The sequence below is a fragment of the Acomys russatus genome, chromosome 6, assembly GCF_903995435.1.
Source record: "Acomys russatus chromosome 6, mAcoRus1.1, whole genome shotgun sequence".
In the NCBI taxonomy this organism is placed as follows: Eukaryota; Metazoa; Chordata; class Mammalia; order Rodentia; family Muridae; genus Acomys; species Acomys russatus.
Window position 1 is genome coordinate 29,598,701 of NC_067142.1, and position 24,135 is coordinate 29,622,835.

At 39.8% G+C, this 24,135-nt stretch overlaps 1 protein-coding gene across 1 annotated transcript in view; it reads left to right on the plus strand.

The window, feature by feature from the left end:
• Nucleotides 1-24,135, plus strand: part of Thsd7b (thrombospondin type 1 domain containing 7B) — an 839,983-nt gene that overhangs the window by 774,871 nt on the left and 40,977 nt on the right. Inside the window, exons 18-20 of the mRNA XM_051147323.1 lie at nt 20,061-20,202; nt 21,730-21,845; nt 23,941-24,058. Of these exons, the coding sequence (XP_051003280.1) occupies nt 20,061-20,202; nt 21,730-21,845; nt 23,941-24,058 (376 nt within the window). The remainder of the gene's footprint in view (nt 1-20,060; nt 20,203-21,729; nt 21,846-23,940; nt 24,059-24,135) is intronic.

Below are 24,135 nucleotides of genomic sequence, written 5' to 3' on the forward strand. Positions count from 1 at the left end.
GAAAACATTCCAGTTCTATCCGACGCTGTTTCTGGGCTACATAGGTACGAAAAGCTTGTGATGGGGTTGGGATTGGGGGGGGGGGGGTCCAGGCACTTTCCACACCCTGAGATCCTCCTTCTGTGGTCATCACCCCTCAACATGCACTAGATATATCTCACCATCTCTATTTAGTGACCCTCCCCCCAATTTCTCTTCGTTTCTGTTGGCATTTGATTGACTCACTGTGACCCCTGTATAAAGATGGTGATTTGATCCTCAGTGGAGCCTACGCTCCATTCAGGTGGTGCTTTATGGAGCAGCAGCCTGAGCTTCATCACCACCAACACGACGCCTTTGCAAGGGCAACCTAGGCAACCTCCCGTCATAGCTGCTGACTGCCTTGTGCTGTTTAACACATTCCCACACTTACCTCACTCCCTCTTTATATCCTTGGTGATAGCATAGAGAATAGTTACAAGTGAAATAACTGAGGCTGGAGGGCAGGAGCATACCGGGGACAGAGCACTGGCTTAGAAGGCAGGAGCACCACCTGGCTTCCATCCCTAGCACCAGAGAGAAAGAAAAGTAACTCAGATGCACAGAAAGAACTTATTTCTAGAGAGTAACTTTTTGTTTATTTGTTCATTTATTTTTTTTTAAGATATAGCTGTCTGTGAGTGATCACGTTGAAACCACAGTAGGCTAAATCTTTAATTTGGAATCTGTAACATTTGTCGCAAACTTTGGACATTCAAACATCTAGATCATTAACACTGTACGTACAAGAGTTGATTCCCCCAGTTAGTAACACTACAGCCTGAAACCTCAGTGTCTGTTACTGCAGTGATGGAGTGATTGCAGTTAACATGGAGCAGGTGCTTTGAGACTGTGCTGAAGGGGGCACCTGACACCCAAGAAGGCAGTGGGAGAGGATGTCTTGATTCCGGACTGTGTTTTGCTTATTACACTGAGTGAACTTGACAGGTGGCTGACACTCAGATTTATAAAACAGAATATAATAACTTCTTCTGGTACCTAGTCTTATTGCATCTTGTTCCTCTGTAGTCCGTTCCGTGGGAGGCCTGATCTTTTCTGAAGGGAAACAGAGGAGCAATCAAACTAGGGGAGAAGAATGGAAGAAAGAGGAAATAGTAGGACCCACAGGGTCCTGGAAACCTACAAGAAGAACTTTATGACAGGCAGATCTGGATCCTGGGGTCCTCCTCAAACTAAGGCACCAGCCAAGGAGAATATAGACAGTAAGCTTCGAACCCCTACCAAGACCTAGCCGACGAACAGGATATTCTCCACCGTTGAGTGGAGAGTGAGATCTGACTCTCACACGAACTCTGGTGCCCCTTTTCTGACCATGTCCCCCGGATGGGGAGACCTGGTGGCACTCAGAGGAAGGATAGCTAGTTACCAAGAAGAGACTTGATATTCTGAGAGCATATATAGGGGAAGGAGGTCTCCCTCAGTCACAGACATAGGGGAGGGGAGAAGGGGAGAAATGGGAGGGAGGGAAGAATGGGAGGAAACAGGGGAAGGGCTAACAATCGAGATGTAATATGAATAAATTAATAAAAAAGAAAAAAGAAAAGTGGCACTGGGATGAGTGGAGGAAGGGAAGGATGCAGTTGGGATGTATTACACGAGAGAAGAATAAATAAAAAGAAAAAAGGAAGAAGTCAGGTGTGATTTTTACTTGTGATTATATTAGCATTATGTAGTATCTGTGGGCATGCTTGTTAGCATATGTCTATAATCTCAGTGCTTGGGAGGTTGAGGCAGGATAGCATGCTTCAACGTAGCCTGAGTTACATATTGACTCTAGGTTAGCCCTAGCTACATAGCACCTCTCAGACTTAAAAAAAATTTTTTTAAATGACAACAAAAATCACAATTACAAATTTCAAAACAAAACTAAGAAGTCAAATTTACTAATGGCATAAATATTTCTAACTGCTCAGAGCTTTCGGCAAACACATACAAAATTTTAAACAAGTTTATAAAATACTGAAAATACAATTGTTTTGAAGATTTATTTTAAAAGTGTATGTGTTTTTCCTGCATATATATCCGTGCACCACATGCAGTAGCCAATGAGGCAAGGTGGGGGTATCTGATGCCCTGAAAGTGGAATTATAGACTTTTGTGAGCCACCATATAGAGACCCTCTGGGTCCTCTGCAAGAAGAACAAATGCTCTTAACTTTTGAGACATCTCTCCAGCCCCTAAAATACACCAATTTAAAACTTCTAAATGACAATATATTTCCAAACTCCGGGGCATGGATCCTCACTGGCAATGATATTTCATAATTATGCTGGCTATTATTAAAACTCCTGTGTCAAACTGTAGTGCATTACCAGTTCTGAACTTGAGTGTGTGATCTATAATCCATTTTCCTTGCAGTTCCTATTTCATCTCAAATGTCTGCTTCATGCCCAAGAAGAAAAGGCCAAACTTTCACTTTGAATTTAAACTATGTCATGAGTGCACATGAAGGTTTTCCTCCATCCTACATGTCATACATGTCCTTCTTGCATCATTTCCATCCCCAAAGTTGGTTAATTTGGGGAAGAATGTGGAGATATGCCCCAGGTGACAGTAAACCTGCACATAAAGTGGTGGGCTGATGGCTGATAGCAGACACCTCAGTCTCTCATTCTCTTTGTATAGATTTCATCACCAAATCTTAGCATCCTTTGGAACTTGTTGCCTTCAAAACTAAAGGTGAAAGGGCCAGGTGTGGTGGTGCATGCCTTTAATCCCAGCACTAGGGAGGCAGAGGCAGGCAGATCTTGTGAGTTCTAGGCCAGCCTGGTCTGCAAAAAATGAGTCCAAGACAGCCAAGGCTACACAGAGAGACCATATATTGAAAAAAAAAAAAAAAGGAATAATTTTAAGTTAATGACATTTCTTAAAGAATAATATATTTGTCTATATTAGATTTATGATGTCTATGTCTTAGTTCTGTACATTTGTCTTTAGAGTGTTTTTGTTTATATGCTTGTTTGTTTGCTTGTTCTTTGGGGCAAATTGTCATAATGCAGCCTGGGCAACTCAATACATACCCAAGGGCTTGTGGCAGTTCTGCCTGGACCTTCCATGTGCTATGCTTATGGGAATGAGCCACCACTTCTGGCTTTTATTTTTTAATTTACGTAAGTGGAAAGTGATAAGAATGATTCTGAAAATGCTTATGAAAGTCCTGTGGTTCTTTCTACCTTAATATTAGCTTTTAAGAATAAGTTCTGTAGAGAATTCCATTTCCAAGGTGGTTTTCCCTCTTTAGAGGATCCTACATGCAAGGACCTTTTCAACTTTCCCAGTGTTAATTTCTGTGTTGAAAGGGGAGTGTTAAGTCCTTAGCACAGCTGAGTAAACAACCATGTGAAGTGAGCTTTGCAGACACATGCACGTCACTCCCTTCCTCCCTCTTCCGTTCTTGTGTGGATATATAGGCATGACACCGTAACTTCAGTAAATCAGGCATCTCCTAAGACAGTGCCAGGATGGACAGACACAAATCACCTCAGATGGCACATGATGCACATGTACAAAAACCAAGTCAAGGCTACTAACTGGTTCAGCTCCTCATCAGCATCTACACCATGGAGACACTGATTCTGCACCCCAGAAAACTACAGTTCAGTGAGAAATGCAAAAAAAAAAAAATCAACATCCATGTCCAGAGACAGAGTGTTAAAGAGGAAAGGCCAAGCACGCTGAGTGAGCACATGTTGATTGACAACATACTGACTGTCCTAATTCCAATGAGGATCAATGACTCTTCGTCATCAGAATGAGAACCCGAGAGATGAGTGAATTAGGCAAGAAAGAGTAGACAAGAAAAGAGGAAGAAAATAAAGGTAGAAAGGTCCCAGAGGCAACGAGGAAGAAAGACCCTGTAGCAGTGTAGTGATGTTGTGTCCAGAAAGAACCCAACAGGCCTGAGCTTGTGTGAGACCTCTCTGGTGCTAGACTGTAGCTGGACTAGTGGCTATTTTGCGGTTCCCTTTTTCTACCACCCTGCTCCACCCTTATTCCACCCTTCCAACGCCCCAACATTAGGTAGAAGAGAAAAAAGGTTAGAGAGGAAAGGGGGCATCAATATCATTAAACTACTTCCTGCTGGTTAAGGATGTCAAGTTCCTTGGGGCAAGTTTGAGCCCCAAGGAATATTTAATTTCTTCTTCTACTCAACTCTTTGCACATGATCACTTGACAAATAGCAACCAACCTCAACAGCAGCAAACACCAGCCAACAGGAAGAGGAGTGGTAGCCTCCACATCCCCTCTCAGGGCTCTAGAATTTATAAACCCTCTCAAGAGTCCACAGAATTCCGAAAGTCATGCCCTTGCAGAAACTACATGCATCTGGCAAGATCACGCCCCTACCCGAGCAAAGAGAAAACACAGTCATCTGCTGTGGACAATCTGAAGCAGCCCCATATCCCACACCTGGGATTAAAACAAAAATATATTACCATAACATTTCTATGTTTTTAAAGAAACCAAATTTTTGATACACTAGGCTATGTGTATAGCTGAATAAACCTTTAATGGGCAGATCAGGTGCCTCTGACCAACCATGGATGAGAATCATCTGAGAGGGAAGATCCCAAGTTAATTCTCATGGAAGAAAACAAGTAAGGGAGGCCCTATCTGGTCCTTTTGGTGTAAGAGAAATTGTGGTAAGAAAAGAGGCACAGACATTAAAATAAACTGTTACAGAGGAGCCCCCACTTTGTACTGTTCTGGTGTCAGGAAAGAGACCCAGCACGTTCATACTCTGCAGAGATTTCTGATTCGAGACAGCACTCTGGAGCCCTCACAGACAGAAGACTTTAGATGCTGCATTGTTTATTCTGACAGACTTTCTGTCTGTTCTTGGAAGGTTGAGACTTAGAGTGAAGGAAGAGAAGTGTCACATGGAAGAAGGAGGAGGAGGAAGAAGAAGAAAAAGAAAAGAGGAGGCATGCCTGGAATTCAGATGGAGGGTTTTGTCAGTCTCAATTGAAATAGCAATCACTTCCTGAGAACCTTCCAGATGAAAACCAGACAATGACTAGTACGTGCTCCCTCCTCATCCATCATTGTCTCACAAACATGGGGCTTGTGCCATAGACACTTGTTTCTGTATCGTCGGAAAAGGAATATTTCATATACAAATTGACACAAAATTGCAACACAAATATTTACATTTACTGCACATGCTTCCCTGTTTCATATCCTCCTCCCATATGGATATACATATGTATAATGTTTTCATTTCTTGAATCAGTTGAGTCTATGTTGCAGCCAGCATCCCTCTTACCCTTTAATGTTTATATGCAGCAAGCATTCCTAAGTGAATGAATATTCTCCAAAGAAGGCACAGATAGTGAAGAGTTGCAAAGCCTATAAGAGTGATGCTCTTTCTGTGGGCTGATCTATGGGCCAGGCTTCAGTGTCCTCAGTTTCTTCTATAATTACTGCACAGCATTTGTAATCTTGTGAGTATAGCAACCACACTGTGAGCCTCTACTGTCCAGCATTTAATGGCGGTATCTCTTTAATCTCTTCATTCTTTCTTTCTCTTTCAACAAGAAGACATTGACAGTTTTGAGGAATTCAGGCCAAGATTTTGGATCATAACCAGGTCGTTTTGTTTCCTTTATCCCTAAGCAACAGCTGTAATATAAGCCACTGACAGCCTGAAATTCTGGAATTGGATGTACCATCCATCATTCATATGTTCTTGAGCTTCTGATTGGATTCAAATATGTGCTGTCCCCACTCCTCAGTGTCATAAAATACCAGCCAGAAAGACTATGTAGGGATGTCCCTGGCCATTATAAAATCCTCACTCAAACACCTTAGCTAAGCAAAACTCAACTGATATTTATGCATTTTCCTAACTTCCCCTCTACAGCAGGCCAGGGAAGCCCTATAAGGAACATTATATCATCTTGATTAGATCATAGCTCCTGCCCTGCTCTTGTCAGTCCCATTATGCTGAGACATGTACCTGGCATTTCTCCTTCCAATTAACTCTCTAAATCTGACAAGCCAGGTCTCTAGATGTGAGCATCTTTTATGACGTGTATACTCCGCAAAGGCAGCAGCAAGCCTTCCTTACCACGCTGTCCCTAGGTTCTTTCTCCTACTCCGTTCTGATTTTGCTTGATCTTGGGTTGGTGCATGAGATGTTTTCTTGTCACTATCATCTCTCCTCCTTTCATTACCACTGTCCACCCTAAATGATCTCAGGTGATCTCGTTTTCTCTCTGCTGCTGTAATAAAACGCCTATGAAAACTAACCTGGGGAGGAAAAAGGATATTTCATTGTGCAATTCTAGGCCACAATGAATCACATATGGCTGTCAAGGCAGGAACTCAAGGCAGGAACCAGGAGGCAGGAACTGATGTGTGGAAATTGGCTCTCCCTTTCCCAAGCAATAGTTCTTCATCTAGGTGGTTGGATTCCATGACCACCTTCAACCTGCCATGCTGGTATTTTGTCTTGCTAGAGCATGAACAGGTCTTGAGCATGCTGTAACAATCACCATGACAACTGGTCTACTGCATCTGGCATCTGGAAAACAGTTTCCTCTATGTTACAATCTTCCTGCTCATCTCTTCTGAGAAGATCCTGAGCCTTGGGGAAAGGGGATGATATATACATCTTGTTTCAGATTGAGCACCCCACAGTTTCTTACTTTCTGCATACCGGCCAGTTTAAAGCTTCTATGATAACTGTCATCTAATGAAAGAAGAAGCCTTTCTGAAGAGGGATATGCTGCTTTATAGGCATGACACTAAGTCTAGGAATTGGTACAATAGTGTATGCACTTAACAGAATTGTAGTGTTAGGGTCGTCCCTAGACTCTAAGATTTACACGGCTCTAGATTCTTGGTCCTGTTAGCAGGGCCAGTTAAGGGCTTTATCTCATGGAGCAGGCCTTAGATCTTGTCTTGGTTAGGGTTTTCTCTTGCAGTGATGAAACACCATGACTAAAAACAGGCCGGGGAGAAAATGGTTTATTTGGCTTACACTTCCACATTATAACCTGTAGGAGCACAGTCCAAGAACGGAATCACACGAGGGAATTCTGAGTGCTTATGAGAAAACTCCAAGAAAACAGTACAAGAGTCTTATGACTTCAGTTTCTCAAAAAAAAAAAAAATCAGAATTGGTTTTGGAGTGAGCTTTCACGCCCCTCTCAGGTGTAGCAGATACCAGAAAGTTTATTTTAGGTTATTCATTATAACTGGCTATTGTTGCTTGTTTATATGCCTCTGTTGAAAAACATGTTTTTGCCATGTGCTGCTTTCCACCTCATGAAGCTTGCCCTCCATGTGCAACTTATTTTTATAATTGGACTTTCCATCCTCAGGGTATAAATTTCTGGTGCTCTGAATAATGTTATGTATTGCACGAGACTTTAGTGCACCTCATTTTCAGGCTCCGTTTTCCCAAGTCCACACTGCCAATTAAGGTGGTAAACAGTAGTCCATCTTTGAAGAAAACCAGGACAGGAACTCAATCAGGACTGGAACCTGGAATCAGGAGCTGATGTAAAAAGCCATGGAGGGGTGCTGCTTACTGGATTGCTCATCATGACTTTCTCAGACTGCTTTATTTTTTTTTTCTTTTTAAAATTTATTTTTATTTTTATTTTTTACATTTCAAATACAGTTTCTGCCCTCTCCTCTTCTCTCATCTCCCCTCTACCCTCCCCTGTTTACTCCTCCTCTGTTTCTTTTCAGAAAAGGACAGGCCTCCCCAGATATCAACCAAACATGGTGTATCAAGTTGCAGTAAGGCTAGGCACCTCCCCTCATGTTAATACTGGGCAAGACAACTCAGTATGAGGAAAAGGGACTCAATGTCAGGCAAAAGAGTCAGAGATAGCCCATTCTCCTACTGTTAAAGAGTCCCACAAAACAACAACAACAACAAAAAAGCAAAACAAAAAAAAAAAAAAAAAACAACACCAGTAACTGTAGAGGAGTTTTAATTCAGCAACACGGCTGCTCTGGCAAGAGATGACATTCTAATGACCTTCTAGATTTATGTCATCTGACAGGAATACAGACACACCCTTGTCTACAGTATGATCTGACTGGAACGCAATTATGCCCTTAGCACACGTCTTTAATCTCAAACAATAAAAGTAGGATTAGTTTATAAAAGGAAGCAGTGATGTTTGAAAGTGACATCTAAGAAGGGAAGACAAAGTGGTGAATGAGGGAAAGATTTGACAAAATGGGTCAAAGATGGGATATACACCCAACTCTCACAAAAAATAACACAGGAAAGAGAGGCTACTTAAGAGCAGTGCAGGGAAGGAAGGGTAGTATAGAAGAGGTGGTGGTGGTAATAATGTGTGTGTGGCAATTTTACTGAGATAGTTTTACAGAGACAGGCTACACAGAGAATGAACCAGAGAATGAGAAGAAGCCAGGAGATTAGAACATGTTGCCAGAGTTAGTATGAGGCCAAGCAGAGCAATTCAGTCAGAAGTCAAGAGAAAAGCCAGATTGAATCAGTCAGCTTGGAGAGGCGTTTGGACCAGAACAGCTGAGTTGAACCAGCCAGAGGGAGTTCACAAAGAGTTAGAAAGGGTGACTCTATTCAGCAGTAAGTCTCAGAGGCTGAAAACATTCTAGGCCTAGGTTAGCAGACAGAGACTGCAAGGTTACAAAAGATTAGACTGACCAGAGGCTCAAAGCTTTCATGCCTAGGCCTAGGGATAGTTAAAACACATAAAGAAATATTCTGATCTCAGTCCAAGCCGTGTATTTGCACAAGTTGGCTGTGGCTCTCATCTCATCTCCTCATCTCAAGAAATAAAAACAACATTTACATTCTTCCAGAAACATTTACACTACACAATTGTAACATATTTGCAGAGTGCCTCGGTCAGCCCAAGCAGGCTCTCTCTTTGTTGGTTCAGTTTCTGTAAGACCCTATGAGCCTAGGTTAGTTGATTCTGTGTGTTTCCTTATGGTGTCTTTGACTCCTCTGCCTCCTACAAGTCTTCCTCCCCTCTTCAGCAGGATTTCCAAGCTCCACCTAGCACATTTGCTCAGCCTGCTTTCTTATACTTCCCAGAATCTCCAGCCCAGGGACAACACCACTCACAATGGGCTGAACCCTCCCCCATCAATCACTAATTAAGAAAATGCTCTACAGTCAGAATTTATGGAGACCTTTTCCCAATTAGGTTCCCTCCTTTCAATAACTGTAGTTTGTGCCAATTTGATATATAACTAGCCAGTGTAGATCTAATCAGAAAATGATTGGTTACTCCCATAAGATCCATGACAGTAGCAGTGGCCATATCTGTTTGTTTGTTGTTTGTTTGTTTGTTTGTTTTTTGAGACAGGGTTTCTCTGTGTAGCCTTGGCTGTACTAGACTCACTTTGTAGACCTGGCTGACCTTGAACACACAGTGATCCACCTGCCTCTGCCTCCTGCATGTGCCACCACACTTGGCTTCAGTAGCCATATCTTGTCAGGCCAATCCATGTTATAGGTGATAGTCTTTGTAGGTAGGTGAGACTTTTCTTATCTAGTGGCAGGCATAACATCTTCTGCTACTGTGAAAGCTACATAATAAGGATGAGGCTTCCACATGAATACTAGATTGATGGTTTTTTTCTCCATGTTCTATGTAGGAGTCAAATGGGTGGGGTCTTGGAATAAGGTCTTACAGCCAAGTTCTGGAGAGCAACTAAGAGCTTTGACAAAAGCCAACAGTGTTTGGGGATTTAAGGGAGCCTCTTCCACAAGGTAGCCAGTACCTGGTACTGGGGATTTTATTGCTATGTGGTGTTTACTTAGAATATCGTTTTCCTATTATAGGATAACACCATTTCTCTTCATTTATGACTATATTTTAGGATGCTTCTACAGTAGTTAGGTTACCATGTTCATACCACTCAGAACACACCAGATCTTGTCTGAACTTTTAAGTTTTAGTTGTACTTCATACTCTATGCTGGGTTTGCCACAGGATAATAGAAATAAAAATATTATAAATCACAAATCCTTTAAGAGTTTAAGGTGTAACTTGGCGGTAGAAGACTTGAATAACACACCTAAAGGACCTGAATTTAGTGCCAACTCAAACACCACAAACAGTTTCTACTTAGTTCACACCACTTCTGCACCATTGGAACGTCTAAATATCATAAAGACAAGCCATGCTACTCCAGGGACCTTCTGTACCATAGAGGATGGGGTCACTTTTCTAACAGGGGAAGAGTTATAGATATGCCCTTTCCATCTTATCTCTGCTTAGGTACAGTTTGAAGTAGGGCAGGCACCACTTACACACATGTCTTATGGGAAAGGATATGCATAAGAAACGTGGGGATTGCCTTTATAGTTTTTATCCCATGTAATTGAAAAGAAATGTGTTTCCTAGGTACAAGCTTAATCCAATAGTTGTTTTATCATGAAATTAATCCTGGTATTAGAAAGTAGAAAACAGTTCTTGCTCTACAGGGAAATACTGTGGAGAGAAAATAGTTCTTGCAAAAAATAAACAGGCAAACAAAGCAAATCTAAGTACAGAAATAATTTTGAAGTTATGATCATAGGCTTTAAGGTGGCTCTTTTGATAAAGATGCCTAATTAGATTGCTGACTTGTAAACACTTTGACCATAGCTACTTAAAGAGTACATTTTTGTTTCATGATTGAGTATAAATATCAGAAATAAAAGCTCTATAAAATAATTATTTTTCTTTTTTTTTCTTTTTTTAAAATTTTTTTTAATTTTTTATTATTAATTTATTCTTGTTACATCTCAATGGTTATCCCATCCCTTGTGTCCTCCCATTCTTCCCTCTCTCCCCTTTTCCCCTTATTCCCCTCCCCTATGACTGTTCCTGAGGGGGATTACCTCCCCCTGTATATGCTCATAGGGTATCAAGTCTCTTCTCGTACATGATACATTTTATATACTATGCCCTGTCATTTTTCACTTTACCAATTTTGACACATTAAGATGAAGACCAAGTATCAAGGTGACTGTGGCCTCATAAAATGAGTTTGGTAATAACCTTCTGTTTCTACAAATGCTATTCCTAGCTTGTTTAACCATTTACTCAATTTTATTTGGGCCCCTACAAATGTATCATTTGTCCCAAATGAACATGAAGAAACCTTAAGAGAAGGACACCCCATTTCCTTTATGGGGCGCCAGGTAGGTTTTTGGTTTCTTTCTTGAGCTATAGAGAATCATTATCAATGGGAGTTGGTTAAAAGTTATTATTAGTCTTATGTAGAGAGAAAACAAGGTTAGACTCAACGATGTCTCTCTTTTCCTTTCCCTTGCATTCTTAGGTTTGGAGATAGGTGTTGAAAAGAAAGAAGGGGTAATATAGAAATATATAGGGAAGATAGAACAAAAATAGATTAGTGAATGTATTCCTCAACTTAATGCCTCAATTGTCACTCACAAGGTTATTTTTAATTCACTGGTACAGAATTTTGTATGTAGATGCAAAATACGTTTAAGTCTAGATACAGTGGTATAGAATTCAAATGTAAGATTATTCTTCACACACATTATATATATACTCTAATATGAGGTATTGTAGCCGTATAACTCAATTACAATACAAAGTTTACTTCCAATACTTTGAAAGAACTATTGCAGGCTGTTTATGATAAATAAGTTATACAAGTTAATTGTTAGTTGATTAAATCATAGTCATGTCAATTACTAGTCTACTTCTATCACAAGGTCTTAGGTGCAGCAGATATATATGATTCTATAGGACGATGAGGTAGGATAGTTGGATAATGTCTTCAAAAACCTCAGAGACATGCAGAATACGGCATTTTAAAATGTTTGTATTATTTTAAAGATTCACTGACAATGAGACAGGTTAACTCCTGGCAACACCTAGCCTACCTCAAAGAGGATGATGAGCATCAAAGAACCTCCTTATACTGATAGCTCCAAATGTGGTAAACAAGCCACTGGGCAAAATTTCCACATTTCTACCACAGACAGAATTCTGCCTAAAAAAGGGCAAGCTTGGATGCAGGCAGAGTTGACGGCGAAACTCTGTCAAGACAGGGTAAGCAAGGCTTCAATAGTTCCTGCCTCACTAATATGTCTGTCAGATACATTGGGCCAGAAAGCTGAAGATGATGCTCCAACATTATAGAGAGTTTTGGGTGACTCTTCAGGTAGAAAACTGTCTTTGTCATCTTCTCATTTGGAAAGCTAATAACCTGCACTCACGGGACAGCAGGGTAAGCAAGTTTATTCCTTCTCAAGTCTCTGATGGAATTGAAGACCAGGTAGTTTAGTTTTTACAATGAAGCTTAGTTTTAGGTCTAGATAGGTGTTTTAAATTGATAATGACAAGATGTGATGGAGATTGACTTACATTCAGAATTTTAGACTCACCAAGATAGGAAAGATGTTTTCTCCAAGGCTATCAAATACAAATAGCCAAAACACTAAGAATGTAACATTTATATAATTCCTGATTGTTTCATTGTTTTTCTTGCTATAGGTAGTTTGTTGTATATATGTATAATAATATAAATGTATATGTAAAAAAAATTAAAAATATGAAAAAAAGTTGAAGACCAAGAAGATATAACTAATTTGGGACTTATAAGCCTGATAGGGTTTGAATCTTGTCTCTATTTCTTACTATCATGGTGTGATATGAATGAAATGATTTAATCTCTCCATGCCATCAGCATAAGGACACTCACCACATATGCACATTATGATGCATTAAATGGGCGGAATTAATTAAGAACCTCAAGGTAATTGGCTAGACTGGTACCTAGAAACATTAAAAAAATGTTCACTAAATTGTTGTTCTCACACCCCACTTGTGTAATGACTTGAAGTCCTTGGGAAATAACAATAATGTTACGGCCTTCCCTTCAGTTGGTGCTAATTGTCATCTTGACATGATCCAAGTTACCTAAAAGAAGAATCTCAAGGCAGACCTATGAGGGTGATCTAGGTTATGTTGGCCTCTTGGCAGGCCTATGGTGAGCATCTAAGTTAGGCTACCCTAGGTGGCCATCCTGATTGTGATGGGAAGACCCACCTGGTGTAGGTGATGCCTTTCTCTGGGGTGGGATCCTGGAGTCTATAAAAAAGAGGAAAGTAAGCTGAGCACAAGCTTATTCCTCACTCTCTTCGTCCCCCCACTGGGTGTGACACAGTCAGCTACAACAGCTCCTCTTGCCTTGACTCGCTGCCATTAAGTGACTGTGCCTTGAACTGTGAGCTGAAACACATCCTTTGAATTGTGTGTTTAATGCATGTTCTCAAGGAGACATTAGAAAAAAAAAAGATGCCTGCTGTCTTAACTTTCAATGCACAAAATATCAGTAAAATAACTTTAACTTCTTCTAAAGCAAATTTAACAAGTAATTTTCTTTGGAAGAGAAGATGAAATAATCCCTTTTTTTAAAAATCCTTATTACATTCCTTTAAAATACAATTGTATATCTTTTAGAAAAGCAAGTTATGATCCTTGAAAACTACAGAATATAAAAATAATCTGTGTAGTGATATTTTATTCATAATTGTGATGCCTTGTATTTAATTTAAATGTTATTTTTTAAAATGAAAAGAGACCTGAACATGAATTTTCAGGTACTCTAAGGAATTCATAGAGGATAAATTAACAAGTTTACAATTTGCATCATGTTTAGTACTCCTTTATGTCTTTTGATTCTGTAAATACACAATGTTACATGAAAAGCTAAAATATTTACATTTTGAGTTGTAGAAAGTCCAATGTAAATTGTAGCAAATATAGATAATTTGTAAAAAAGCAAATTACCTCAAACTGTAGAAGATCCTAAAAAAATATAAACAGCCCCGGGTTGATTTCCAGGCTTGGGGCCTCAAGTCAGATGACAAATCTGCCACTTCAAGCTTGGCTTCCAAGGCCAATCTGAGGCCACTGTTGTAGCTCCCCAAAGGGAAGGAAGAGCATGGAGGATCACCTGTAGATGTGGGAGGTAGTGAGTAGGGGGGTAGGGGGTAGGGGGGTTACATATGCTCTCAACCTGCTAGCATCTAAACTCAGCCATTGCCTGATCACATGATTCCACAAGGAAAGCTGAGATACACAGTCCAATCCATTTCCCGGAAAGAAAGGAGAGGATAGGTTTCAGTGCAAACTGAGACTATACCAAACAAGGTCAGTTCTGTGCGTTAAAAATAAAGCCAATCCTTCTTTAGCACACTGAGCTCAGTGAACTCTAGATGCTTAACTAATGTCTTTGCGGGGCTGGGGGGGGGGTATTTTTGTTTTGTTTTTCTTTCCGGGCATCTATTACGCCGTAGGTAACAAGACACTTTGAAAAGGACCGTTGATGAGATTCCATCAAATCTCATAGTGGAAGCAATCTCCTTATTCTAAAAGTAGTAAGAGATTTCACTTAACTTTTTAAAATTGCTAGATATAGCACAAATACAAAAGACACATAATAACTGTGCAATTAACTCCTCAAAACAGCAGTGAGGGCAGCAGAGCCTCCCCAGTGCCCTGAAGGACCTCCCAGCCCTGCCCCCCTCCTTGTGCGTGGAACCTCTTCTTCCCCACAAAAGGACAAGTCTTAATTTCTAGGTCATCTTTTTCTTTTCATACCTGTAGTCAGAGTCCAGTAAATGATATAGACTATGTTAGAAGTAGCTGTAATCTGGGATGAGTGTTTCTAGGTTCTCGGTACTCTAGTCAGGGAATTGAAGTAGGCACACATGAATGACAAAGTAACAAGGAAAAGTTTACTCAAGACCGAAAGGAGGGTGATAGTGCAGCCAAGACAACAGGCCACGTGACTCAAGACACTCAAGGGCCTTTGGTGCCAATTATTGTTGCTAAGGGGTGTAGTGGGGAAGGTTCTTGGCTTTGACTGACGTATTAAGCTGTATAAGCTTGTTCTCTAAAGCTCAAGCCCCTTCTCACAATGCATCTGATTTTAATAATATCCATATCCAATTATTCATAGTCTTAAAATGAAAAATAAGGGATTCTTCCTGAAGGTTCACTTAGAGGGCACAGTTTGCCTCATCGATCGTGCATCAGTGTGCTCTTATTTCTAAGCTGCTTCCGGAGGCAGCACTTTGAGGTGTAGCTTATTATTCCCTTTACTTTGAAGATGAAATATAAAGATACCTCATGTTGGTGTTTATCACTTACATGTGGAACTACCGAGGTCCGCATGTGCTCTTTCTAATACTTGTATCTCACCTGCTTTCATAATATAAATCAAGTTACCGGGGAGAATGGGTGATGATAGGCATAGCATATATCATGATTACATTCTTTATTCCAAATCCACAGGGGCAAATCTCCTGATAATGAAACCTAAATGATCACTGATATAGATATTTTAAGTTTTGAGCATTTTTGGACGTGCTTTATTCTTTTGCATTGGTATTGTATATGTTTCTCTAGAGCACTCGGCCTTTACAGACGTCCTACGTATAAGGTTGGCTCATTTGCTACCTGTACATTGGTGTTTTCTAGCCACTTGGGCACACTAAAATTTGTCTCCAGTAAGTCCTGAAGACTGTGCTCACAGCAGCAATTTTGTTACGTGCTTGTATATTACTAACACTTCACCTTCAGTCTTTGTAATTGAGAGTCAGCCCTGCTGTGTAATAGTATCCTCAGACCCTTTTAAATGTGACTATTATATTTCTATGCTTTTCTAACATAAAGTTTCCCTGTCATAATGTGGGAATATGATTTTTGTGTCCTCTATAAGCCGTCTGGCATCCTTTCCTAGATATTCAAAGTTACTGCTCCCTCCTGTTCAAAGCTAAATAATTATACAAGAATGCATTTCAGTACTGACAATTCTGGTGTGCTCTTTGGAATGGGCAGTTTCAAATCTTTTTTGTTTTTATCGTTTCATTTCCTTAAAGGTTTTTTGTCTTGTTCTTGTTGTTGTTGTTGTTTTAATAATTAGATTCTGTGCTTCTGCTTTAGTTTTTTATGAAGTCTTACAATATGTGATGTTTGTTTTGCCTCATTTCTCTATTCACCAGCTTTTCTCAAATTCTTTATTTCAGCTTTTTTTGAGTTTTTTAAAATGTCTATAAAGATATGATTTGTTACACTTCTTAATCTCCTGTTTCTTTTTCATTTCTGAAAATGACTTTTCTTTTTACTTTAAATTGTTCACTGAAGTCAGTTACTCAATTTCTGAGTTCCTATAATTCTTATTCATGTTTACATCTTTTTGTTCCTGTGTCATTTCCAAGCTAGCTTGGTTCCTTTTGAAAGTACACTTCCCGTCTGTTTTCCCACTTCTCTGCTTCACTGTCTTACCTGTGAGATGTTATTCTCTTAATGATTCTCATGTGGAATTTGGATTTGTTCTCCTTTGTTTGTTGCTCTGTAAAATCACTTGTGTGAACTTTTAGAAGAGACTGTCCAAGACTAAATCGGCTACCCAAGATTTCCAGATTTCTCTTTCCCCTCCAGCTGCTCCAGGCAGACTCTCATGATCCTTTGAAGTGGCTCTTCCTGGTTGTCTCAGTTTGAAGATCTAATAATCTGTTTGTCTGCAGACAACGGTGAAGGGCTGTAGAGCATTCTGGAAGGAGTGTTGGCCTATTGGTACAAAGAGCTAAAGAATTAGGAGCAGGGACTCCCAGACGCTCCACGGCCCCTTTGTGCTCCTATTCCTTTATGCAGACCTTCTGTGTCTCCATTTCTTGTCTGCGTGTGGCCATGTTGCTCTGACCCATGTCCCATTTTCCTATTCTGCTTTGTCCTGCCTTGTTCTCACATGTCATCAGCATCCTGTACAATCCTACCACTGCCTCTCACTCAATCGCTATTCGGGCTTGTGGAGATAAGTCAATGTTCTCTGTTGCTTTTGACTTTGCTGTCCCATCGTATTTGATGTGCAAAACCCTTTTTATGTGACTTGCTAGCTCTTTGGAATCTCATGAAATGCATAAGAAGAAATATTTTAGGCCCAGATTTTTCTTAACCTTTCAAGCAAGGTTTAATTTCTTTTGAAAATTCTAACAAAGCGTTCCAATAGTCTTTTGCACATTTTTTGCTACGTTTCTCCAAATAAGAAAGATGGAGTTCGGGGGGGCATGCATCCAATGACCTTGAGAGTACCAGACAACCGAAGGAGGAGCTCTCTATCAGTTCTCAGATAAACTGTAACCCAGTGACTGCACTGCCTTCCTGTGTCTGGTGGGAGCTGGCAAGAGCAAGCTTTGAAGTCATACTCATCCCCAAGCAAGGAATCTGCAGAGTGATCTATATTCTCACATACCTAGCCCTATCACAGGTTTTACTAAATTGTAATTTTTAATAGTTCAGTGATATCAAATAATGCCTTCAATTTGAATTTATTTTGAATGTTTTAACTTATCTGTCACCTGTTATAAAGCCAATTCTTGTGAAGACTTCAAGATCTAGAGGGGAAGTGATTCTACCAGTTACAGGCTACTTAGAAAACAGCTGTGTGCCTTAGTCGTTTTAAGAAGATCGATCCTGAGTTGACTCTAGTTAGCTGTCCTCACATCACAAGATCTAGAGCATATTTTCTCAACCTTTGGGTCGAGACTCATTTGGGGGTCAAAGGATCCTTTCATGGGGATCACATAAGACCATCTGCACATCATACTTCATTAAATTATGATTAATAATGGTATAAAAATTACAGCTATGAAGTAGTAATAAAAACAATTTTATGGCTGAGGTCACCAGGAGATGATGGACACTATTTAGGGGCCACAGCTTTAGGAAAGTTGAGAACCACTGACCTAGAAGCTTTTTCTACTTCTTCTTCACCTGCTACGACATTTTTAAATGTCTTGTAATAGCTACTAGAGAAAAGGAAGTGGTAAAGACATGACCACTGAGTTTTGACAAATAGCTAATAGGAAAAAGATAAGAGGAAACATCAATCTCTCGCTTATCAATATCAAGATAATTTCCATATGAAGAATTTCATAAAAGCTGCTTCTTTCATAAGAAAAATCTAAGAAGAGTTTGTGTTTATGTGAATTCCAGGCAACAATGGGCTCTTCTTCAACTCCTTCTATGGATAAGGAACTGACAAGAGAGTTAGCTTTAATGTTAGATTTCAATATATCTAGATTGTCAAAACAGAAAGTTAAGCCTAAAAGGATGACGTAAAGCCATGTTAAACAAGTGTACGCACTGCAGACAAAATCCTAAAAATCTCATCAAACCACAGCTGCTTGTGATCCACCTGTCTCCTGCAAGTTTAGATGAAGACCAATGTACCATGCATGGTTGTTCAAATTTACCTAGTGCAGTTTTAGACGTTTCCAACTTTGTATTTTTAGAGCAGACATGCCAATCCCTAAAGCCTGAAAAAATATTCCAAAGTCTGAAAAAATGTCCAAATCCCAAAACTGCTAACCCCCCAAGCACTGAAGATGCATTTGATTTGTGTGTCTGTTTCATCTTCTCTTTTATTTTGTGGTTTAGACTAATTAGATACATAGGTCCTTGTACACAGTCACTTATTTCAAACACCAATTGATTACTTTATAAGAAACAATTTCAGCAGAGCCCTAGTCTAGAAAATCCACCAGGATTCTATCACTTTCCTTTATTGACAAATTCCTTAAGATTTTATTCCTCCCCATAAGGGCATGAATTCCAATAAGTGGCAAAATAGAAATAAATTATTGGTAAGCATGAGGGTGGGATTTGTGTGCATATAATCAATTACTTGTTTGTTCCTTCCTGATCATCTGGATACAATGTAATACAATATATAAATTTTTAAAGTATTGACAGAGCATTTGAGTGTGAGATCACATGGACAGCAAAGGATTTTCAATTACCTAAACCTTAGAGGGAAAATGTATGATTTTCCCCCCCACAGTTCAGTGTAATCCAAAACTGTCACTATAAATCAGCCAAGATTCAGTATACAGGTTGTATTCTTACTGTGCTACCTGAAAAAGCTAAAGGGAGAAGAATAAATAAAATGACATCTCAGGCACAGAAATGTTGATTTAGTGATCACAATTCAAAACCTTTTATTCTTCCAGCTTATAAACCTTTTCTGATTTTTCAGTGTCTGAAACTTCATGTTGTGAATATATTCCTGATATTTATTGGAAAACTGCTTCATATCATTTATTTCAGGATCTCACTAGGTAATAAGAGAAGCAGAAGCTGTTGTCCATCATGCCTTAATGAATTTTTTAAAAGAAGAAACAAGTAATAAAGAAATTATGTCAGCTTAAAGACAGGCATAGCGTGTGCACATACGTATTTAGAAATAAATCCATAGACAAATCCATGTAGATAAGTAAAATTTTCTCACAAAGAAGAGAAGAATTTAGCACCATTAGAAGTCAGCTTTTGGGGGGAAATAAACATGAATTACTTCTCTGGGGAAGGTGAAGAATTAGGTATAAAAGACATTTGAAAGAAGGTTGTTCCCAAGCAGGAGCTGGAAGCTCTTCTGTGGGTAGACCAGTTGTATGAGATGTGGCAAGTAGATTTATCTACCTCTACCATTATTACATGGTCCAATACAGTGAGAGAACAGGCAGTACCAGGTAATGGCGATTTTTCAGTAAATCTTTGGAGTTTGCCTTTATACATTTATTTTGATGGAGTTGGACAAGCTTATATAGTAATTCATCCCCCTGGGTCAAAGAGTACCCAAATAAAAAGAAGGCTCTACTTCATCCATATTAGTTTTATAATTTCATTCTTGTGTATAGTTGTTTATCCTGGAATTTTTAAAAATTATTTTCACGTTTTAATATTCTGTGTGATTATTTCTGTTAGCCTAGAGTGACTGAAGTCATTTTTTTATTTCATTTAAAGATGAACATATTTTGATTGTCAAATGAAATGAAAATAGAAGACGTCTATGCATCGCAGAATCATTCTCTCTGCTAACCACAGCCGTAACATTTTTAGGTGAAGCCAGGACCTCATTGCTGGAACTACAGTTTCCTCTCTGTAGCTGTTCTATGCCTGCACATGCACATATAACCTGCATAACATAACATTCACTGTGTGACCTTGTCTGCCTGCTCTTGACTTTCATAGTCATGTGACCCCCATGCAATGCAGAGAAGAACTCGGCATCTGCTGAGGCCCTCGCTGAACTCAAGAACGTGTGGTGAAGACTCACAGGTGCGGCCCTGTCTCCTCAATGAAAACTGTTTCCAGTTCCAGTACAACGTGACAGGTATACTTGAAACTCCCTGAACGCTGTCTAACCTTTGTGTGTGCGTCCCTTCCTGGCATTAGGGAGGGAGCAGACAGTGTATATGGACACATGAAGAGCTGAGGCCTTGGTTCCCATTGTCCTTCATGAAAACAAACATTCATTCGTGGCATGTAGATGATTCAAGGCCACCCATGGTCTCTGAAGAACAGTGGGACTTCAAAAAAAATTCTGCAATGGAGTGCCACGCCTTTCATTAGTTTTGTAACTCAAGTCTATGGCATATTTTTCTCATAGGTAATATAAAAAGTAGAGAATCCTGACCAGCCAGTCAGGATATTTGAGAGGCAATGAAAATCACATTAGGTGACTTCTTCAGCCACTCCAGTTGTCTGAACACACTTGGCCCAAAAGAAGAGTTGCTATTACTCTTATCTGCTTCCTACCATCCCCCCGCAGCAGAGGCTAGGCGAAAATTCCACCAAATGTGGGACTACATTAGGTCTAAGCATTGGAGTCCATGCTTAGGAACACTATGCCATATGCCTGCGTGGACAAAGCAACATCCTTTGCACAAAGCCTCCCTGTTCTGTGCACACTGGGACAGCTGAGATCCCTAGTGATGAAAACCTTCGAAATTCTAGGCAGGTGTCTAGTTCCTTCCTAGGTAAACAACAGCATGGTAGATTCACCCTTTTTCTTTGGGTCTTTGGTTTTTATAGTAATTTTTCAGAAATACAATGGAATTTTATTTTATGAAGAAATCATTTATTTTAACACTAAATCTTCTTTAACCATACATGTTATTAGACTCATAGATATAGAAAAAAATTGAAGAGGTTTTTATTAACATGGTCAAGGATCTTTCACACACACACACCTATAAGAAAAGTTTTCTTCCTTTGTTGTTTTAAATCAAATTAATTATGGAGGTGAGTCACCTTGGCATGGCCATGGTCAGTTTAAAATATCATTAGGCAGCCCTCTAAAACTTATTTGCCCAGAGACGGCCCCTTTAAGCACTCTCACAGGATGTCTCCAGACAAGCTCCCTAGAGTCTGCCACAAAGACAGTAATCTCATTTCTGAGCTTTCCGTTGTCTTGATCCAATCACCATCCAAAGGTCCCTCTCCCTACTTATACTATCTTGGAAGTTAAGATTTGAGGATACGGGCCTGGGATTGGCGCATAAACATAGGCTTGGTGCCATGCTTTGATTGTTTTCTCTCTCAATTATCTACAGCAAATAGCTTCCTAAAACGTGTCTTTCTTTACTCTCTTGTTAGTGTCTCTCCTATCCTATCAAATGGTTAGTACAACCATTTGGGTTTTCATTTTAATTTGTTTTACAAAACAAATAAAACAGAAAATTAATTCAGTACATTTTTTACATGTTTGTCTTCTGACACAATTTTTTTAATGATCATACAAGGCTTTCCAAAGCTACTTAGGAAGATGGGAGACTATGGATTTACCCACAGATCATAGTTTGGGTATGTCACACTCCTAGACCTATAAAACTCAGTGTATATGTTCCTTTTCCTATAGAGTGGAGCACATGCCAGCTGAGCAAAAATGCGTCCTGCGGCCAGGGTGTGAGGACTCGGCTGCTGAGCTGTGTGCGCAGTGATGGCAGGCCAGTTGGCATGGACCACTGCGAGCAGGTAACTTGTACGTGATGGGATCTCTTAGCTTTAGTCCTCAACCTTTACAACACCTGGTAGACATTACAGACACAGACTGAAGATGTGGTGCGCAGCAGTTGTATGTATGACCTTACTCAAAATAGTGGCGGAAGGTCATTTTGCATTGAAGAAATGGGGCTGGTAAGAAATAGAGTCATTACTTGTAAGAATTTGTTAAAATGTTCTTGTTTTCCCACAAACTCTTGGTGCCTTTTCTACTGTAGTGTGACTCTCCTATATTGGCAAGTGGTTCCCGTGCTCGCACAATAAACATGTCCTCTTCACATAAGATGAATCCCGACCCTGGATGTAGAATGCGTTGACAATTTTCTCAACAAATATTTTCCAGATATAACAGTACAACTGTATTTTTCTTCACAATCTATTCAAAAGATCTCTGTGTCAATTTTCATAGTTCTGATTTTTTTTCTAATTTTATGGAATTTGGAGAAAAACTGCAGTCAGACACATTCCAAAGAAGCTGGCATTCCCTTCCCAGACGATAGGAATAGCTCAACAGAAATGGATATGTTATCATATGGCAGGCATCACAGAAACTATCTTCAGGATTGAAGATAGGGCGCCAGTAATCAGAGGCATGTCTGTAACATGTTGGCAGGCAAACAAAGGTCTGCCTCAATTGTTATAACATACATAGGGGAAATAAGCAGATATTAAAACAAAGACTTCCCCACCGCTCCTAAACCAACCCTAAGTATCGTCACAATTGCTCCCTAGCAGCGCGGATGTCATCCCTAATGCTCACTAGGAACTAGTCTGCCCAAGACTGGATGCCCCAATGGGCAGCGTTCTGAAAATGGCTCATGTCCTATAGAAGATTGTTTGCCAATTGTTGCTTTATTTGAAGACTTAATCTCATTTAGTTGGCCTCTACTACACTGACTGCCCCAGGAAAGAAGTCACCCATCTACTGTTCCAGATAAACAATGGGTGCACACAGACTTGTCCCTACGAAGTTAATATTCCTTCCCAGTGCGTACGTGAGAAGGAAAGTAATGGTGTTTTAACTGACAGGAGCATACTGTTGGACTGTAGCAGTTCAGATGAGCTGCTGACTTTATTTCTATCCCTATTTTGTTTTTTGACCCTTGTTAGCTATCAGTTTTGAGTTTCCTATGTGTGTAAAAAAAAATACTTTCTTTTGATGCAAGAAGAGATGTAAATTACTCATTAATAAAAATAACAGTTTTCTCTTTTTCTGAATGGCATGTATCAAACATATATTTAGCAACTATTCATTTAAAGAAGTCCCAAGTTATTAACCTGGCTAGTATTTCTGTATCACAGCAATAGTCACAGATCCTTTTATGGTGCTTTTTCTGTGTTGCCCACTTGGAAAGTCATCATGCTGTGATACCTAATTTTAGCTTTGGGTAGATGTACTAATAATATTTAACATGTGTTGGGTACCAAACCTTTCCTAATCAAACATACAGTCAGACCTCAGTATTTGCTATCGGATTCTTAGGTAATTTATTCCTTCACCGAGATGTCTTCTACCTTGGTCATAATGTGATGTGCACATTTAGTCTAAACACTAATTTCAGAGAAGAACATACACTGCCTCATCAATTTGTCTCCAGATTAGAGCTGTAATTACACTGTCCAGTTGGTCATTTGGGGTTTCAGATGAGTCCATGTATTCTACTTTGTTCCTATTCTGTGTGCTACTAGCTTCGCTACCAATTTTGATGTCTCCATGGGCTGCCAACTCATCCCAGGGCTCCTGGATGGAATGATGACATATCTTCCTACTTTGTTGCTGACTAAGCAGCATGTAGATCTCTGTGCCATGGGGCCTCATACTTTCCCAGCACTTGAGTGGTGGGCCCCTGCTCATGCTCAGAGTTTATAATAAGGAATTTTGACTGGCCAAACATTGCCAGTCAAATAACAACAGTCATGTCTGTGGCTACCAATTTATAAAGCAATGAACATTTTCTCTCCCATCACAATGTGGAAAGGTCATTTATTATAGAATAAAGGGCATTCTCACCCATAAAAGAATAGCGATCTGGTTTGATATTGAAGGTATGCCTTGTTGCATCTGCAGCGTAATCTGGAAAAGCCCCAGAGAATGAGTATTCCCTGTCTGGTGGAATGCGTGGTCAACTGTCAGCTCTCGGGATGGACGGCATGGACAGAGTGCTCACAGTCCTGTGGCCAAGGAGGTATTCACTTTTCCCTGTTTGCTCCTAGTACTAAAAGTAGCTTGACAACTGCAACAAACTGTAGTGAGAAGCCGAAG